We start from the raw sequence: 15,514 nt of genomic DNA on the forward strand, positions 1-15,514 counted from the left end.
TTACTGTCTTCCAGTGTAATGTATTTTGCAATTCTCCATTGTTTTTGTTAAGGCTCTGCAAGATTTCATTCATTCATTCATTCATTCTTTCTTTCTTTCTTTCTTTCTTTTTTCAAAATTACTTGGAGTATAAAGGCACAGTCTTTCGTAAATCAAGAAGGTGGCATGTGAAGAGAAGTTTGTCTTCACTATTCTGGAGAGTCACCCTTAGGGGAAACCCACAAATGTATTTGTATTTATTTTTGTAAGGGGATGGAACTGATGTATACAAATTTTAAAAGAGTGTGGTTCTGGATATATAAATATTGAAATTTATTTCCAGAAAACCATGGTTGGCAAATCTACAACTCTACCATAGAAGCAGTATATAACAAGACCAGGTATACTTTTCTACTTATGCAAAAATGTGAACTTTTTGCAAATTGATTCATATTTCCAATTATATGAATAAATCATTGTGTGCATTGAAGATTGTTTTTGCAACATAAAGTTGTATTTCAATGTTAGTTAAGTTACATTTGGATTTTCATATAAAACCTCTCTGAAAATACAACTAACTAGAACCCCAAAATAACTTACATTTTTGAGTCCTGAATTTTTATGTGGAGGAATGATTGAGGGGATTCAGAGATTTAAAGTCTTGTCACAGAGTCTGTGCATATAGTTTATCCTTGAAATACTTTTCTGTTCTGACCCAAAAGTGGGGAAAGGTTCATGAAACCAAGAAGGATATGATTTTACTTTTGCCACAAATCTTGCCATACTCTCTGCTCAAGAAACTCTGAAAATCATGGAAGAAAGTGTCTTTGAGCATCTCACAAAGTCTAGTGGTTGGTAAGGATAAAGGGTAAAGGCTCCAAGTTGCTGTCACTGACTTTTAAATTTTGTCCCGGGGCGCCTAAGTGTCTCAGGGAAATGGGACCTTACCTAGTTGTGAACACAGCATGACTCCCAGTAGGCATTATCACCAACAGGAACTGAGACTTTGGGCTTCCTCTGAACCACGGGATGAGACCAAAAAAGACAAGATTTAACCTCCGTGGCTTCTCTACAAACTATATTGATGTTGATACCTCTTTAAACTGTTTCAGCTCTCAGGGTTACTAGCCTGGTGAAATGTGTTTGCTTAGTCTGAAATTTCTGCATTGTCACTAGCTACTCTGGGATTTCCATGTATAGTGAAGACCAGTGGAGATTCCTGATACTCGTGTCTTCACCAGTCCCCAAGAAGCTTCAGTACAAACAGTGATACTTTGTAGAAAAAGAGATAACGAGTAGCAAGCATATACACTTTAGAAGTCCCAGAGACTTTGGCTTTTTATCTTTAAATTAAAAATAATTTTTGACTGAGATATACAGTTGACCATTGAACAAAGTGGCGGTCAGTGGTGCCCAGACCCCCACACAGTTGAAAATCTGTGTATAACTTTTGACTACCCCCAAATTTAACTAGTAATAGCCTACTGTTGACTAGAAACCTTACTCATAATGTAAACAGTTCATTAATGCATTTTGCATGTTATATATACTATATACTGTATTCTTACAATAAAATAAGCTAGAGAAAAGAAAATGTTATTAAGAAAATCAAAATGAGTGGCACCTGGATGGCTCAGCCATTAAGCCTCTGCCTTCGGCTCAGGTCATGACCCCAGGGTCCTGGGATGGAGCCCCACTTTGGGCTCCTTGCTCAGCAGGGAGCCTGCTTCTCCCTCTCCCACTTCCTCTGCTTGTGTTCCCTCTCTTACTGTGTCTCTTTGTTGAATAAATAAGTAAAATCTTAAAGAAAAACTTAAGGAAGAGAAAATACCTTTACTGTATTGTATTTACTGAAAAAAAATTGTGTGTAAGTGGGCCCACACAGTTCAAACCAATGCTGTTTAAGGGTTAACTGTAATTGATGTATAACATTATATTAGTTTTAGGTGCACATCATAATGATTTGACATGTGTATCTTATACTTTTATAACCCTAGAATATCTTGAGAGTTGATCAGCAATAAATAAGGTCTGCTATATGAATTGTTAAAATTCCTTCCCTGGATTTTCAATTTTAGACACATTTTATTATTGTATTTATTTTTAGTGTGAGTGACACTACTACTAAGTGAAATAGCAGTTATTGTGTGCTCCCTATATGCTGGTGCTGTGTTAAGCAATCTATAACTATAATTTTCTTACATCGGATGAGAAAATTGGAGCTCGGAGAAGTTAAAAAACTTACCCAACATCACAAAGCTAGGTGAGGTTAGGAAATATATTTCATTTATGGATTTGTTTGTTGATTATCTTTCATAAATGGCAGCAGTGCATAGTGAGATGAGCTCTGAGCCTGGGATACAAAGACCGAAGTATGAGTCTCAATTACACTTTAATTTTTTCATCTTCGAAATAGGGATAACTTGTCCTTTCTCATAAGATTCTTAAAAAGATAAGACTGGAATATGGTGGTCAATATTATGAGATGTTATAGGACCATAGAATTGATCAATGGTCAGTGGGAAAGAAACTGGGAATATTGAAGCCTAGGCGACTCACTCGGTACAGGGTTAACTTCCTTCTGTCCCCCAGCTCTGATTTGCTATGGTAAGGGTGGCACTATGTGCTGGACTTAACTGGGTTGATGCTGACTTCTAGCTGGTCTACCCTATTGAATGAGCTTAGAGAAAGACCAGTTCAAGATCCCACCAGCTGATAGATTTGAGCTAGTAGCTTTCTCTTACATATACCTCCCTACTTGACTTTTCTATGCTTTAATTTCTTTAGTCATCAAAATCATAAAACTCATCTTACAGGATCATTATACTATAAATAATATGTGCAAAGTATTTCCTGTGGTGTCTGGTACATAAAGTGTTCTCAGTGAAGACTAAAGTCAAGAGGCTAGGCTTCAACTACTCCTTTTTCAGCCTTCTGTGGGACTGGTCTTTGGCAGCACGTAACTCACAGAGCTTTGTCTGGTCTGTTCTGGATTTTGCTAACTAGAATCAAGCAGTAGAAAGTGATGGTTAACACTTGGGCTTAGAACGCAAGATAGACTTCCAGCTTGACTACTTAATGTTGATGTGACTTAAAAAGGTTACTTAAACTCTCTTAACCTTGGTTTACTCATGTTTCAAATGAGTATAATAATGATACCTATCTCACAGGACTGTTGTGAGAATTAAGCTTTGATTTGAAAAATTGTGAATGTTACTAACTGATATCTTTATTTATTTATTTATTTTTATTAAGGTCATATGGGTGGGAGGTGCTGGGGGCTGTGACTCAAACCCAGATCTATCTACATCTCCTGCCTTTTCTACTCTAGTACACTTCCTGTGTTTGAATCCTTATAGTAACTGAGTTGCCAGTATGCTCCTTATTATTAGAAATATTTTCAATGCACATAATAGGATGGTTTTGTAGAATATGGAAAATAATAATTTATTGATTTGAGAGAGACAGAGTGCACAAGTTGGGGAAGGGACAGAGGGAGAGAATATCCCACCAGACTCCCACTGAACATGGAAACCAATGCTAGGCTGAGCCATGTGATCAGGACCTGAGCTGAAACCAGGAGTCAGGTGCATAATTGACTGAGCCACCCAAGTGCACTAAACAATAGATAATTTTTAAGGTCTTTAGAGTTCCTAAGATCTTATAATTTTCTAGATAACATAGTCCCTACATTGAAATATTATGTTTGTAAGTTAGTTCTTGGGAACTTGAAATTTATTTTTGATAAGACATGAAAAATTTAGAGACTGGGTGGAAGAAGAAAGAAAAGAAAAGAAGGAAAAGAGAAGATACTGTGATATTGATTTAAAATGAAGACCGTCAAATTGTCTTCCTTCTCCTAGCCACAATGTCTAAATAAACCTAGATTCAGGAAGATTTTGGGATAAAGTAATCAACCCCACTAATTCAAGGAAATATGACTGAGACCCTGAATTCTGACCAATTAGTTGTATATTCCTTCAGCAAGTACTGAGTGCCAACTGTCTTCTAAGTTGTGGGTGTATAGCAGTGAGGAAACAGTCTATTTCTCTAGTGTGAAAGAAGATAGTTATCCTTGGGAAAGAGACAGTTGGACAGATTTGAGACATAACTAAAATTCGTTTTACTGAAAGGAGGAAAATAGGAGGCAATAAGTTTTATTTTTTAATTTAATTTTATTTACATTCCCTTAATTAACATATAGTGTATTATTAGTTTCAGAGGTAGAGTTCAGTGATTCATCTGTTGTGTATAACTTATAACCTTATATAACTTATACCTTATACCTGTAACTTATAACCCAGTGCTCATTATCTCACATGCCCTCCTTAACGCCCATTACTTAGTTACTCCTTCTCCCATCCCCTTCCCCTCCAGAAACCTTCAGTTTGTTTCCTATGATTAAAAGTATCTCTTGGTTTGTCTGTCTCTCTGATTTTGTCTTATTTTATTTTCCTCTTCCTTTCTCTATGCTCCTCTGTTTTGTTTCTTAAATTCCACATATTAGTGAGAGGATATGATAATTGTCTTTCTCTGATTGACTTATTTCGCTAAGCATAATATCCTCTAGTTGCATCCATGTCATTACAAATGGCAATATTTCATTTTTTGATGGCTGCATAGTATTCCATTGTATATATATACCACATCTCCTTTATCCATTCATCTGTTGATGGACATCTGGGCTCTTTCCATAGCTTGACTATTGTGGACATTGCTGCTATAAATATTGGAATGCAAGTGCTCCTTTGGATCACTACATTTGTATCTTTGGGGTAGATACTTAATAATGCAATTCCTGGGTCATAGGGTAGCTCTATTTTTAACTTTTTGAGGAACCTCCATGCTGTTTTCCTGAGTGGCTGCACCAGCTTGCATTCCCACCAACAGTTCTCCTTCCTCCGCATCCTCGTCAACATCTGTCGTTTCCTGACTTGTTTAATTTAGCCATTCTGACTGGTGTGAAGTGGTATCTCATTGTAGTTTTGATTTGTATTTCCCTGATGCCGAGTGATTTTGAGCATCTTTTTATGTGTCTGTTGGCCATCTGGATGTCTTCTTTGGAAAAATGTCTATTCATGTATTCTGTCCATTTCTTGACTGGATTGTTCTTTGGGTGTTGAGTTTGCTAAGTTCTTTATAGATTTTGGACACTAGTCCTTTATCTGATATGTCATTTGCAAATAATCTTTTCCCATTCTGTAGGTTGTCTTTGGTTTGTGGACTGTTTCCTTTGCTGTGCAAAAGCTTTTTATCTTGATGAAGTCCCAATAATTCATTTTTGCCCTTGTTTCCCTTGGGAGGCAATAAGTTTTAATCAACTGTTGCTATATTTCAAGTGTGAAGAATCAAGGGACTTGAATTGTGGTAGGAACAGTGGGACTAGATAAATAAAACCTAACTGTTGAAAAGTTAATTCTACAGGCCAATGATGTGTAAATTACAGGAGGTGATGAAAAGAAAGATTTCCCAATTTAGCCAAGAGTGTGAATTCAGGCAAGGGAGAAATACAAGGTTTATGGGGGAAATGGAAGTCTTAGTCATCTATGGGCATGTCGTATTTATGGGGGTGATAGTGGATCTAAGTAGAAGTATCCCATGGTAGCTAGGAAGAGGGACTTGGGGAAGGTTAGGGCTGAAAATAGATTTGGGTATCATCTTCATGGAGATGACAGGATTACTGAGATGAGTAAAAGAGTACAAAGGAAATTGGGACTGGAAGAAAAAGGTAAAATAATTAATAAAAGAAACAGAAATGGCCACAGAAGTATTAAAAATGCATTAAGTACAATAGCATAGGATATAAAGATAGGATAGTCAACAGGATCAAATGCACAAAGAACATATAGTATGAGGACTATGAAAAGAATATTGGGGAATGGTCCCTGAAGACCCTTAGTGATCGGGCAAGAAAAGGTGTTGGTGTACAAGTCAAATTTCAGAGCCTTAGGCAGTCATGGCAGACTGGAAATGGAAAATAGGATAGGAACAAAAGAGCTAAGAATGTCCAGAAAACTTTTTTTTTAATGAAAAATTGTTATTATTTGAAAGATTTTATTTATTTATTTGAGATAAAGAGAGAACGAGCAGGGTAAATGGCAAGAAGGAGAAGCAGGGTCCCCAGCAAGGAGAGAGCCCAATGTGGAGCTCAGTTTTGCGACCCTGGGATCATGACCTGAGCAGAAGGCAGATGCTTAACTGACTGAGCCACCCAGGTGCCCCCAAGACTTGTTTATTATTGACAATAACATGGAAGGTATTGATAGAAGGGGAGATTTAAAGATGCATCAGAGGGAGAGAGTCTGTTGCCTCCTGTCAAGTTTTTTTTGCCTATTGTCTCATCTGGATTCTTCCATTCCCTGTATTAACACTGATTATGTCAGCCCCCCACTGAAAGACCTCTCTGGGTGTCTCATGGCCAGTGGCAAAGCAATAGCCATAGCATAGCAGACAAGATGCCTTGCACTCATGTTCTAACCTTCTTTTCCCATTTTATCCTTTGCCACTCAGGGCACAGGAGATTTCAGAATTTTTCCAGGTTGGGTCTTTGTACACATTGCTCTCTCTGGAAAGCCCTTCTTTCCATCTCCCACATCGAAAATGCTAACTTATCCCTCAGCCAGCTGGCTCAAATGTCACCTGGCTTTTGAACTCCTTCCTGACTCCCCAGGCCCAGTTCAGGTCTCCTGCTTTGGTACTTCAGCTTTAGGCTGGACACTCATTTTTGTCTCGGTATCTTGCACCACAAATCATCAATTCCCTTAGTGGTGTTCTCCATTAGACTGTATGATCTTTGACAACAGGGACGTTTTTATTTTTGTAATCCCCATGTCTAGGACAAAACAAACTCTTGCAAAAAGCATCAGGAATGAATGAGTGTTAGTGTAAGGAGATGTATCTTGAGCTATAGAGGATGGAAGTGTTAAGTGAAATAAGCCAGACACAGAAATACAAATACTGCATTGATCTCACTGATGTGCGGACTCTAAAAAGTCAAACTCACAGAACCGGACTGTTGAATGGTGGTTGTCCAGCACTAGGGTGTGGGGGAAATGGTGAGAAACTGAGCATAGGGTACCAGCTTTCAGTTATAAGATGAAAAAATTCTGAGAATCAGTCACTGGAGGTAATGCCATATTTCATACTTAAATGTTCTTAAGTAGATCTTAAATATTACCACACACACACACACACGCACACACACACGCATGCACATACACACAAATGATAACCATGAGGTGAAGGATGTGTAAATTAATTTGATTGTGGTAATCATTTCATGATGTGTATTGTATTAAATCACTGCACTGCACAGCACTGCACTCTAAAAAACCATGTTGTACAAAGTAAATATATATAATTTTTATTGGCCTGTCATGCCTCAAAAAAGTATGGTGAGGGGAGGAAGCTTTATGAATTTAAGTGAGTTAATTTCTCTGAACCTGAATTTCTTCTTGGTCATATGAGAATAATACTTCCCTTACAATGTGCTCGTGAGGAGAAAAGCTACAAGATATGGTAACCTGCATTTAGTAATCATTAATGTTAGAATTATGTCCTACACTACCTTCACAGCCTCTATCTCTTAGTTTGTCTCTTGTCTTGGGTTTGGCTGCAGCTTTAATCCATTCTCTAAAGAGAAGTTTTTTGTTTGTTCTTTAAGTAACATTTTGATGCTAAGATATTTAAACTCAGGTCCTTCCTCAGTACTAATGTTACATCTTCCTAAATGAGTCACTTGACAGGAAGTGAATTCAGCAAAAATCTAAAATTGAATATATGGGTTGATTTAGCAAGTTCACAATGAAGTCTGACTTGTTTTAAGAGTTTTCCAAGTAACTTCCCAGAGGAGGCCGAAGCTTTGAGGCTTCCTACACTACATGGAAGGACACCCTTCCTGTCTTATTCTCAGTACTGTTTTGCCCTAAGTGATTTAGAGCAACTCTTCCCATTTTTTTTTTTAAGCAGCATTTTTGTGGTTAATAAAAACATGTGCTTTCAGCTTTTTTGCATAGATAAAGGAAAAGATTCCACATCAGATTTAGATCAAGAGATAGATTTTTCAGAAGAAAATGATGGATGTGTCCTCTGGGAGCAGCAGAATGCCGCAATGTTCTGTCTCTGGCCGCCGAGTTGAAGGCATTTATGAACACTTCCACGCCCACGCCCACGCACATCCACAAACAGTGGTCACCACTGCAGCTCCAGACATTGTCTCGCTCCCCAGTCTCATTTCCAACGTGCATCCGTTGTTTTCCATAACATGAAATAAATCCCCCTCTCTTGCCCAGTGGTGAAAAGCTTATATAAATACTAAAACTTCATCTATTCCCTGAATGTGGTTTGCTGGGATCTTGACACGCATTTTCTGTGCAGATCTTTGAGGCCACTTGGGTGAGTCCGGTGGTGATAAATTCACTTGTCTTGAAAATTTATCAGGTTAGCCACGATAATGCTCTGCTTATGGAAACTTAAATGATTGACACCCAGTTGAAAGGGCTCCAGGTTCAAAGTATCTCTTTTATTCTTTCAGCATATATCATTCTGGTGATATATATGTCTTAGGAAGTCTTGGCCAGGAGATGATTTTAACAGTCCTTAAAAAAAAAATAAGATGAAGAATCAATTAATAGAAGACATTTCATCTTGCATGGTGGTATTCCCATAAGAGAATGCTTTTCAGTATGTAGAGGTGAAGTATTTGATTGTGTACTAAGTAGGCATAGTTAACATTACCGCCTTTAATTAAAATGGACAATGGAAAATCTTTATTCATCAAAATGGTGAGATTAGAAAAGTGTCCTCAAAGTACTGATATTGTTTCCACCCTTGTTGTAAACGGTGGAAGAAATAGTGCATTCTCCATTATAATTTCCTGTGGCATCTGCAAACCTAAGATTAATTCTAGTTATGTCTATGATTGCTGAGTAGAAGTCTGTGAATACTATTTCTACTATATTTCCACTTGCCTGCCCATAGTAGTGAAGCCTTCTGCTTGCTGCCAATAGTCTATTTTACCTAATGTTTTTTTAAAAAAATCTCTTTTCACTTAGATTATTACTTAACTAGAAATAGTTTGCTATTTTAAAAATTAGTGATTCTATATTCTTCGTATATTACAAATTATGACTGAGGATCCAAGATTTTACTTCTGTTCCACTGTCTTAACAAGAGGAGATATAAAACAGTGAATCTCATCAATGAATTGGGTCCCCTTTCCTTGAGACCTAAGAGAGAAAACAAAGTCATTCAAATAAGCTTTTTATCTGTGAAGTCTAATGTAAATTGAAGTCTAATGTAAAGGACGTGGCTGGATTTGAGTGTTGCTGTCTAAACAGATCCATCTTCACATACCTAGATTTGTTCTGAATAGTAAGTAGTATTGCAAATAAGTAGCTAAAGTTGTGTTGCGGCTGTTAATTCTGGTATATTTTAAATATAATGGAGGTAGAACATATATATTTCTCTTTTTTAAATTAAAGACTGTCTATTTGAGAGAGAGAGAGAGAGAGGTAGAGTGAGAGCAGACTCCTTCCTGAGTGGTGGGGCTTGATTCCAGGACCCTGAGATCATGACTTGAACTGAAATCAAGAGTTGGACGCTTAACTGACTGAGCCACCCAGGCACCCCAAACATATAGCTTTCTTTTAAAACTACATTTGTTTTTGTTTTGAGAAATTTACCTTACTGATGTACTACTATGCCTGAGACCTAAAAAACACTTTGCACAATGACATCCCCTCCCAATTGCAACTATATTATTGTATTTATAAAGTGCTCAATACCACAGCAATTTAAGCTCAGTTAAAACCATTCCCCACACAATCTGTGTCTTCTGCAAGGGATCCTCTGTCAGAAAGCACACAGGGTCAGAAATAGGAAGGATTATATCTCTAATGGTAGACCTTCCAACAATGGGAGCCGGGTGGCTATTCTTAACCACTTCTGGGCAAGTCAAAGTTGTTTTCATTAGGCAACATCCTCAAAACTAGAAACAAAGAAAAGCCAAGGAACATATTCTTGTCATTACTGGTTGCTTCCAAAGAGGGCCATATGAGAAAAAATGTTGTACCTTCTTTGTAAAAAATGCCTCTTTTTTGGGTCTGTTCCTAGGTTTGAAGAAGAAATGACCAGCAAATGGTTATACCTCTTCGAAGGCAGTGGGGTTGCATATGGCCCAATCAACGACATGAAGAACGTATTTGCAGAACCCCAGGTTTGGTTTTTGAACTTTTTAGTACATGGAAGTTGAAAACACAAGAAATTGCCTCTCTCTCTTTATCCAGTTTGATTCACATAAATACACGTGAGCCATTGGCCACGGGCTTCCGTCACATAATGTGATTTTTGATGGTGGCATTAGATTGTGAGTCCGAAGTAAAAAGAATCAATTTAGAACTGGTTGTCTACAGTCATACCCATCAGATCTAACGTATTTCTGCAGCAGTCTCTACATAAAGTTTGCAAGTTCAGGACATTTGTGTCTCCTGAAAAATCAGAAATGTAGACAATTGAGAGATTGGGCTCAGGCCCTCAGAGAACATTCTGTGTAGAAGGAAGTATGACAACTTTTACAGTTGTTATTTAGTTTGTATAGTTTTTAGTTAGAGCCCACATCTCACCAGATGGCTATCTTAAAGTATCCAAAGCAAGTCAGAGTTAACTTTGCAAATGGGAGGCTTTTATATGATTAATAATGTACATTATTTGTGAAGAATCAATCATACTTCAATAGAGGTTTGTACTGTACAATTCTAATAGACTTCTTCTTGGGCCCCAGGAATAAGGATTACCTGAAAGAAAAAATGAGGTTTTTTCTGTAGCATTGTTCAAATTATTATTTTTAGATGCTACCAAAAATTTTTGATTTATTACTTTAATCAGTATCACTGCAAGCAATTTACTGTTTCTCAGAGTCACATATTAATCCCAAAAGGTAGAGGAACCCCATTTTTCTACGAAGCTTTCACTATGATTGTTCACATATCTTAGCAGCTTCCAACTCTTCAAAATTATAGGCCTGAAAAGACTCTTTATATTGTAACCGATTTTTCTTTGAAATGAAGTACTGAAAATGGAAGATGATTTTTCTGAGGAGAACTTTGTTGAAAACTGACTTAACTCTTTAACTTTGGTACCTATCTTCTACACGAGTATCTGCTGCAAGGAGAATTGACACGTGTTTAATTCAAGGTTGACAATATTTACTGGAGAAAAAAAATGAATGGATTCAGAAATTCTGCTTAGTGTTTTCTTCCTGCCAAGAACCTGAATGTGGCAAGGCTTTGTCCAGAATAAAACAGTGGCCAATAAGTATTTGAGATAAGGGTCCCGCTGGATACGCTGGATACATAGTGAGTTTATGTGACCAGGTCCCCGCTGCATCAGCGGGTTAATGTCTGGTGATCGATGCCTCCTCGCCCCGAGGCTGCAGTGCGCATGCTCTGAAATGTACCAGACCCCGAGGACCAGTGTTCTCACATTGTAGCTTCGAATGAGGCCAAGCTTTGGCTCGAAGTTGTTGTGGGGGAAGGGGTGGGTTTTACTATTATTTTCCTGCTGAAAAGTGGTACCAGCTGTGTAGGATTTGGCGTTTAACTTGATTTGAGGGCACCTTTCTCTAGAGATCATTGCTGAGAGTTTTATCATCGGCATTTCCATCATTCAACCTGTGTTTCTTCAGGCACAAAGACACCAAGGTAAAGAACGTTATTTTAAAAATCTCTGGGTATCTTCTAACATTGCCTATTGTCTAGGTTTTGATGAACAAGAAACCAAGGTTCCACCCTTCAAGTTGTTCATTTTATGGGCTGCTTCAGATTGAATATAGGATAGTTAGGATTTTCATTCCCACTTTTCCCTTGGAGTTCGGTTCATTACTTTAATCGTTCTATGGCAACTCTTGGACCCTTAGTAGTTTCTAATATTGGTATGGCATATTTTTAGCACTTCAGTCATTTTTCAAATGGAAAAGATTGCTATTACCTCAGCCAGGATACTGGCTTTTGCTACTACCCCAGGAGTCTCTGAAAATTGCCTTCTTATCCACCAAAAAGTAGATTCTAACTGTTACCATTCTAACATCAAAAATTCTTAATCATCCAGTGATAATTACTGACAGTTGTACCCAAGCTCCCAAGAGTAGAGTTGGTCTCTTTAATATATAATCTCATTCTTTGCAGTTTAAAATACCAAACGTGCACATAAAGCTTACCTGGAATTTTAGAAAGACTAGAGAGCAATGTAGTATTGTTACATTTTAAAAATTAACACGGATGACTCTGGCCATTGTGTGTAGAACTGTTTGGCCCAAGAGGTAAGGACACTGGCTCTTTTAAAAAGAACTCCTTATCATTTTGAATATTGGAAGGAATGTAAAGCGCAAAAAAATCAGGCAATTATGTTTTTGGACTACTTAAAAAAATTCATTTGCCAAACCTTTATTGTACTTACGTACCAAGTGTTAGGGATTTAGCATGACTTTAGTAATTCTCTTCCTTTCTGAAAAAATAAATTTAAAATCGACTTAGATAGCAGATACAGAGTAAATGCTGTTGATGTATGAATCAGTGAATGAATGAGTTGGTTAACTTGCCAAGTATAAGTTTTCCAAATGACAGAGAGGCTATTGTGCTCCCAGTGGTGGGGCTGACAACCTCTTTGTATAGCCTTTATTTGGAAAACCTGTGTTGAAAAGCGCTGCATCATGGTTAAGACCCTGGAGTGCTAGCTCTCGGCAGTTTTATAAACTTACTGGGCTTCAGTTTTCTCAACTATAAAGTGGTGTTAATAGGATCTTTTTTCTATACTGTCCTGTTACATGAGATAATGTTTATCAAGGACAGCAGGGTTTGCCAGAGGTAAAGGTGCAAGACACGGTATTAGCTCCGGTTATGATCGTACCCTTATTTACTGTAATATTTTGGTTAAAAAACAAAAAACAAACAAAACCTTCTTTGGTGGAGACCTTTGCTAAAGGTTATGTTTTTGTTTAAAAAACTCCTTTGTTTGGTGGCTACAAACAAATTCAATGCGGCAGTGGGACCGGGGATCCCTGGCTTACAAATCAAGCTGTAATAATTCTTTTTAAAAAAGGCATCCGCGCGCTCTGTGCCAAGAACCCCTCAGCCCTTCATCATTCCTGATTGCTGCAACCCTCTTATTTTTTGTTTTCCGTAAAAGTGTCCTTTCCGTTTAAGGTGTCCTCCCTTGTTTTTCCCCCGATGAGCTGCAGAGCTTCTTGGCTCCGGGTGCATGGACCAGGCCACTGCGCGCTCAGCCATGGGACCGCGCGGCTGGCCCGGGGCCGGCTCCCCGCGCGCATGCTCCGCCGCAGGCAAGCTGCTCGACTGGAAGTTCATGGGGTGAAGCACGGGGCCTGGAACGTGGCGCCGGAAGTGGGGCTTTGGGGAAGTGCAGAGGGGTATGTCTAACCAAAAAGAAAAAAAAAATCAGAAGCATCCAATGCAAGAGAGGGTTTTCTGGGGGCCTGCTTCTCCGGTGGCCATTCACCTTTCATCGGTGGTTTGGGCTCCCTCGGCAACAAAAGTGTACGTGATGGGAGTAACTATTTCTAACCTAAATAATTTCATCATGGCCTCCTGTTCTGAGGAAACTTGATTTTTTGGCTCTGCTGAAGGAGCAGATGATTTATTTTTTTTTTTTCTTGGCTAGATGAGAGGTTGTCCGTCACCTTTGAGCCTCTGATTATCTGCTGCAGATGCGGAAAGGTTGGAAGGATCCTCCAAGCGTCCACTGTTAAGTCAGTCAAGAACCCCGGGGGTGGGGGGGGGGGCTGTATCTACTGAGAGCTTAGAGAAATTTTGATCCAAAAGCCTTTTAGTGGTAGTTTTATTGCTTTTCTCCCTCGGTGATAAATTATCTGTGGAAAATTCTGTGTATTCTGTAGAACTGTGTAATATTGATTATCTGCATGTAGATTTTAAGAGTCATTTTTTAAGGGCTCTCTTAAAATATCTTTTTTTTTTTTTAACCAGGCCAAGATTGTGCAGTACATTAAAGGAATTCTTAAAAAGTTTAAAAAACTTGCTAGATGACCTCAGTATGGTCCTATTTAACATACCCTGGGGAACATGTGCATGAAATGCATTGTGGTTTGAGGTTTTCCAACCCAAACAAACTTAAAAGAAAATGCAGCTCTTAATAGAAACTATTCAGATTCCTGCAAAAATAGGTACGGATCCCACCGATGAGCGCAGTTAACAGCATCATTATCTACCATGAGAATCAAAAGAGATTGTGTGATCCTGTTTTTTTGTATTTTGCCTAAGACCGCGTATCTGGTGATTTGAAGTGTATTCTTCGACCGAACTGTGCAATTAAAATATACATAGATATGAATGACCGAATCTCTGATTAATGTTTTGTTTTTGTTTTTTTTTGTTTTTTCCTCCTTGATGCCATGACCCATGGGTGGGGAAGAGAGGGCAACAGGTGTCGCCAAACTGGTGTTATTTAACAGTCTTCACATTTCTACCACACAAGTTGAATCCATCAGGTGTAAGACATCACCCCAAAGCATCACTTCTGAGAACTATTGGGAGGGAAGTATCAGAACTGAAATATCACAGCTGGCCCTGATTTTAGCTGGTGCCAAACACCTGCAGGCTCTAAAAGGATACCAAAACAAAACCCCACCCCGTGGCAGCAAGCCATCCCTTAACAAACCTTCCTTAACTTTGTATCACCATCAAAATTAATTTAACACTTTCTACAGAAACCTTCTTCTTCCTGTCCCAGAAGGCCATTACAACTCCTTTAGGAAATCTTTTGTATGGGATGAATATGTCATAGAAGCAAACAGAGCAAAGTATTGAAATATTTGATAGCTTCAAATTATCTGTTGTTTTCGTATCATTATTTGTGGAAGCCTGTGAAGTTGGAGGCTTTATTAATCTCTAGGCTAGCTCATATTCTCCAGGCGATTTGTTTTTTTAGCACATTCTGGCAAACTATCTGAGCATCTGGGAAAAAAGTCCTTCAAAATTCATATAGTAAGTGTCAGAATCACCCCAAAATACAAAGCTGTTTTTCAAGCCCTTTCTACACTCAGGCGTGCACGCGCTTCTGCACGTGGGTGCAGACACACACACAGACATACCCACACCCACGCGTTGTTGATGCGTTTTAAAGATTGCCTTCTCCATGACATTAGCTAATATTTATTGAAATGTGGTTGGGTAGTCCTGGTGGGCTTATACACCTCAAGCACAATCATGTGCTCACTCAGTGCTTACACTGCTGGGAAACACATACATGCAGGGTTCCCTGCAACTGGAAAACAGTTGATGAAGATCTAGACAAAACAATATGTCTGGAAATAATCCCTGGTAGACAAAGGAGTAAAAAAAATAAATTTTGTATGTATCTCCAAACATACATGACGTACTTCAGGTGGTGAACAAATTCAGATACATTACGTGTGTTTGTCTTATGATATCTGGGGATAATACTTTAAATTTTTGAAGAAATAATATGCTTTAGGTTTAAGGGTTTAAGGGATTAAATGAAATAA

At 38.3% G+C, this 15,514-nt stretch overlaps 1 protein-coding gene across 2 annotated transcripts in view; it reads left to right on the forward strand.

Annotated features, from left to right (window-relative positions):
• The window catches only part of SUGCT (succinyl-CoA:glutarate-CoA transferase), a 799,797-nt gene that overhangs the window by 391,227 nt on the left and 393,056 nt on the right, over window positions 1-15,514 (forward strand). Inside the window, exons 12-13 of one of the 2 annotated variants that reach the window (XM_045089530.1) lie at window positions 10,093-10,195; window positions 13,654-14,348. In XM_045089530.1, the coding sequence (XP_044945465.1) occupies window positions 10,093-10,195; window positions 13,654-13,686 (136 nt within the window). In that variant the 3' untranslated portion in view covers window positions 13,687-14,348. Of the gene's footprint in view, window positions 1-10,092; window positions 10,196-13,653; window positions 14,349-15,514 lie in introns of those variants that run through there. The other variant, XM_004739352.3, reaches the window with a different exon arrangement.

Source organism: Mustela putorius, unplaced genomic scaffold (assembly GCF_011764305.1).
Source record: "Mustela putorius furo isolate JIRA1106 unplaced genomic scaffold, ASM1176430v1.1 tig00003845_pilon_pilon_pilon, whole genome shotgun sequence".
In the NCBI taxonomy this organism is placed as follows: domain Eukaryota; kingdom Metazoa; phylum Chordata; class Mammalia; order Carnivora; family Mustelidae; genus Mustela; species Mustela putorius.